Below are 4,903 nucleotides of genomic sequence, written 5' to 3' on the forward strand. Positions count from 1 at the left end.
CGCTGGACTCTCTCCAATGTGTCCACATCCTTTCTGTAATGGGGGCCCACAGCTGGACACAGGACTCCAGATGTGGCCTCCCCAGTGCAGAATAGAGGGGAAGAATCACAGTCCTTGATCTACTGGCAACGCTCTGACCAATGCACCCAGGATGCTGATAGCCTTTGTGGCAACCAGGGCACACTGCTGAGTCATATTCAGCTTATTGCCCGCTGTCACCCCCCAGGTCCTTTTCTGCAGAGCTGCTGCCCAGCCAGTCAGCCCCCAACCCATACTGGGTCTACATGTGTAATGTGCATAAAGATTATCTAAACATTTTTAATTTGAGTAAGTGATACAGCTGTAAAGTTAATTTAACACTGAGGTAATATTAAGAGGTCCCAAACTGAACGTCCCCCTGCCCCTTGGTGTCACTGTCACTTTTGGTTGTCATAGAATAAATGACTGGCCTAGCCACAGGTGTCATACACATGGTCCATGGGCTGAATGTGCATCTGGGTCATAAGCAGCCCTGCGGTCCAGATCTGGGTGGGGGCCTGGATAAATTTGACATCCTGGGTCAAACCTATTAACTAGGTATGACAGCAGTCTCGATTCAGAGTAGCACTTAAGCCTTGTTATTCCACCCCTTGAATCCAGTAAAATAAAAAACAAGAAACAAAAAAGTCTGACTAGATAAAAGATTATTTAGAAAAGAAATATTTGACATTATAAACAAATTAAAAAATGTAATTCTCTCTGCAAAAAACAATCAAAATTATAAAGATCAGACGCAGCACAGTAAAATATCAATATTTAATATGTATTACAGAGCAGTCTGTATAGATTATTTTTGTTGTGCATCTAGGTAGTACTAAATCACCCATTTTCCCTACGTTTACTAGAAGCCAGACTGTAAAATATCACATTCTAATTTTCCTCAGTGATATGAAATCACAGATAGGTCTGTAAAATGCAATGCATGCTTTGGCTTAAATAAAAAGAACAATTTTGTAATGGTTTTACTCAAAAACGTCATAAATTAGAATGCAAACACTTAGGGAAACTATTCGAATAGATGGCAATCATTTGCCACCATCTTGAATCATAGAGAATGTCCATGAATTATTTATTCAAACTAGTTCCATTATGTTAGATTCAGCAGTGAATTAAAAAAAATCCTTATATTTTACAATATATTATTTATAGCAATTTGGAAGAAATTCCACTCTAAACAGGGATTCATTGTTAAACTACATTAAAAAAATCTCTCTTAATTTGTGTTCGAGATTTTAAAAAATTAATTTAAAAATTGTTGGATAACCTCATAGCAACTCAAGTACAAGCTTGCCATTTTCAAATATATAAATATTTTCAGATCCCATTAACAAAAAACAGGAGGGAACAGGGATGGTTACAGCGCTCACACGTCTGCGCAAAAGCATATATAAAGGTAATGTTATGTACATTTTATTTCAATAAAGACATAAGACAAACAGCGTAAAGATGCCCAGATGCCCTAAAGATAAATACATTTAAAAGATTCTCATTAAAATGAATCTGTAGTATTTCTTTCCTGCAAGCAAAATACCTTTCTTTAAATACAAAAAAAATCAGTATTCTGAATTGCAAATGCTTTCACTTTTTTGCAGAAAATCTGCCATGATGATTTTTTTTAATGAATAAGGATTTTCCACGAAACAGGCTTGCTCTACATGCTATTTTTTAACAGTTCAGTGACACAATGTGCTAGCTACATACACAACAGATAATATAGTAAGAAAACACTCAACCTGATGAAAAGTTAAAATCTTCATTAATACACTGGAAAAAGTTGACATAACTCATGCCTTTTAAAATCAAAAATACAAAAATTAAATGTTTTCCTAAAAAGATTTTTCCTTATTTTAAGGACTCATTTGAAAATGAAGCTGCATGTAATTTGTACAATAAAATTGTACAAGTAAACAGGTAATATACATAAAAAATTAATTGACATACTTCTCAATTATCAGTTGTCCACCTTTAATTTCCAATACTGTACTTTCTTAACAAGCATACAAAATATCAAACTTCTCTTTAGAAAAAGTGCCGTTCTGTGACATCTTTTACACAAAAACAGTCCGAGCCTGTGGCATGTTAATGCAGTCGAGAGGCAAAGCATCCTAACTTTTACAAATTATACCTTCCATAAAAAGCCTCCTGAAAAGGAGATTACACACCATTATAAAAATATCAACCTCTTGCGGTAGCTGCATTAGAGAACCAAGGCTTGAAGACTATTTCTATATAGCATAGAAAACCACTATGATAGCATATGAACTGCATGGGTGGCATGGGAGTATGCTGTACCACAGGATCGTGCATAGTTACTGTCGGGTACCTACGCTGCTACACAGAGTTTGAAACTGATTGTAACGAGCAGTGTAACAGAGGCACCGTCAGCCCATGCAAAACATCTTAAAATACTGAGCAACTGTGCAGAATACTTCATTCCTGGAGGAAAGTGAAGGCAGCGGTATTTGAAACTGCATCAAACCCAGCAGATGACCAAACCAATTCTCCTTCAAGATTTGCATGCACAGTATGGTCTGAGGTATTCCTTGTCCATCAGCTGTGTGTGCCACTGCAAGGTATTGTCTTTCCAGAGCCATGCCATCACAATGGTTTAAATATTCTGAATATTAGTAATTTTTATATTTTTTCTTATCTAGCCAGTCTCTTGATTTTTGAAAAGATTTCAACTACAGTAGAATATTACAGAAACAAAATATAAATGCAGGTTTTTCTAAATGAAACTTACATGGACTAAAACTAGAGAATATTTTTAAACAAATATACAGTGTGCAGGCAGACAAAGCAGGGAAACCGCCATTCAACTGGATAATAAAAAAAACTAATAAAATTTGGCTATTTCCAGAAAAAACTATGAAGCGCCTCAACTAAAAGGAATGCATAATGAAATGCTAAATCTAATACAGGTCAAAAATGTAAAAAGGTTATAAACCTTAACAGGAAAATAAAACAACTTTTACTGGCCATTCCTGTTGAAATGAGAATCTTAAAGTAACAGAAAAGTGGCTACAAACCCACTTAGAGCACCAAACAGAGAGAAAATTAGAGTCCATTTTCAATCTCTGTTATATCATAAAATCCTGTGTTTCTACAGGTCAAACTGCTGGTGGCAGAAACAGAATTCTTTATAAACTGCAGATGTCCTGTACATAAAAAAAATTTTGTTGGAGTCGCACTAGTTCTAAAGACTTTTCTGTTCTAGCCTACCTACTGTATTGTACTGTTATGTATTCGACCTCAGATATATAAAGTCTCTTTCTGTAACCCTTGATTACTGTTGGGCACCAAAGATAAGAAAAGCAAGACGGGGTACAAAAATGCAAAATTTCAACAGTAATGGCAATGTTTTTTGTTTTAGTCCAAAAGGGTCCTGCATTTTCTCCCCCTTCAGCAACTTGACAAAAGGCTTTAGTCTGGGGGTAGCAAGTCATGCAAGCGAAATCTGTCTCTGATGTGAGGTCGAACATCTTCATTCTGGAGAGGAAAATAAAACAACAAGTTTTAACACAATGAGCTCAAGTTACCATTCAGACTGTAAGTGGCCAATATGCAAAAAGGGGTAGTATAAAATAGTAACACTTACACAGGGATTTATATTTTGAGTCTGACATTAATTAACTTTCGCCACAAATCTGTGAGGTAACTTATCCCCATTGCACAGAAGAGGAGACAGTCACGGACAGGCTCCGCAGACAGTCAGTGACAGAACTGGTATGAGAGCCTAAGTGAGTTAGCATCCCGGTGAGTTGGCATCTTAAATCACTTAGGCACTTGTGAAAATGTTACCTAGAATGCATTTGAAAAAAGGTGAATAAATGAAATACTCACCAGCTCTACAAGTTTCTCCAGAAAAGGAATCAATTTTAGGAGTTCATTGTCATTTTTATCCATGAACCAGCTCTCTATAGGAATTCCATTTGAAAGCTAAAGTAAAATTACAGATATGTTGTTCATTTTAATCGTTTAATTTCTTGAAAAAGATGACTGGAGCTCTGGCACTCTTTATGCAAAGCAGAGCCTATCACTGAGCACTGTGCTCTCTAACGTGCAGGACAGCATGCCCTGCCATACCTGCTTTTCAAAGGGCACAATGAAAAATACAAGCTCTCACCTTGTGGGACCTAAGTGACTAGCAGCAGGCACGAAGCAGATCCTCCTTGTTCTGCTCCCTGGGGACTGCCACAGATTTTACTTCCAGTTTCACCAGTAAGTGGGAGAACCAGGCCAGTTAGTTTTACCTTGATCCTGGGCAAGCTTTTTGAGAGAATTATTCTGGCGCATGTCCATGAAGGGCCAGCGGGGGAGATCATGCTTAGGGGCAACCAACACGGGTTCATTAGGGGCAGGTCCTGTCAGACCAACCTGGTGGCCAGATCACCAAATCCTTAGATGCAGGGGTAGCAGTGGACATCGTCTTCCTGGACTTTCAGAAGGCCTTCTACACTGTGTCTCATCCTGTTCTTATTAAGAAACTGGGGGCTGTGGTGTCGACACCCACACAATCAGACATGTCGCCAACTGGCGACACCCAGAGAGTGGTGGTGGATGGGTCATTTTCGACCTGGAGGGACGTGGGCAGTGGGGTCCCCCAGGGCTCGGTCCTCGGGCCCGCACTGTTCATTCAACATCTTCATCAGTGACTTGGACGAGGGATAAATAGCACCCTGTTCAAATTTTCTGATGACACCAAGATGTGGGGGAATGTGGGCACGCCAGAAGGGAGGAATAGGCTGCAGTCAGACCTAGACAGGTTACAGGGGTGGGCGGATGAGAACAGGATGGGTTTCAACACGAACAAGTGCAAGGTGCTGCACCTGGGGAGGAACAACCGGCACCATACCTACAGGTT

General features: G+C 39.0%; 1 protein-coding gene across 1 annotated transcript in view; it reads right to left on the reverse strand.

Annotated features, from left to right (window-relative positions):
• Positions 1-777: 777 nt before the first annotated feature.
• Positions 778-4,903, reverse strand: part of CTDSPL2 (CTD small phosphatase like 2) — a 44,801-nt gene continuing 40,675 nt past the window's right edge. Inside the window, exons 12-13 of the mRNA XM_019533912.1 lie at positions 3,883-3,978; positions 778-3,528 (exon numbers count right to left, since the gene is read on the reverse strand). Coding sequence (XP_019389457.1) covers positions 3,463-3,528; positions 3,883-3,978 — 162 coding nt within the window. The 3' untranslated portion in view covers positions 778-3,462. The remainder of the gene's footprint in view (positions 3,529-3,882; positions 3,979-4,903) is intronic.

The sequence above is a fragment of the Crocodylus porosus genome, unplaced genomic scaffold (assembly GCF_001723895.1).
Source record: "Crocodylus porosus isolate Cpor-Errol unplaced genomic scaffold, CroPor_comp1, whole genome shotgun sequence".
Lineage (NCBI taxonomy): Eukaryota > Metazoa > Chordata > Crocodylia > Crocodylidae > Crocodylus > Crocodylus porosus.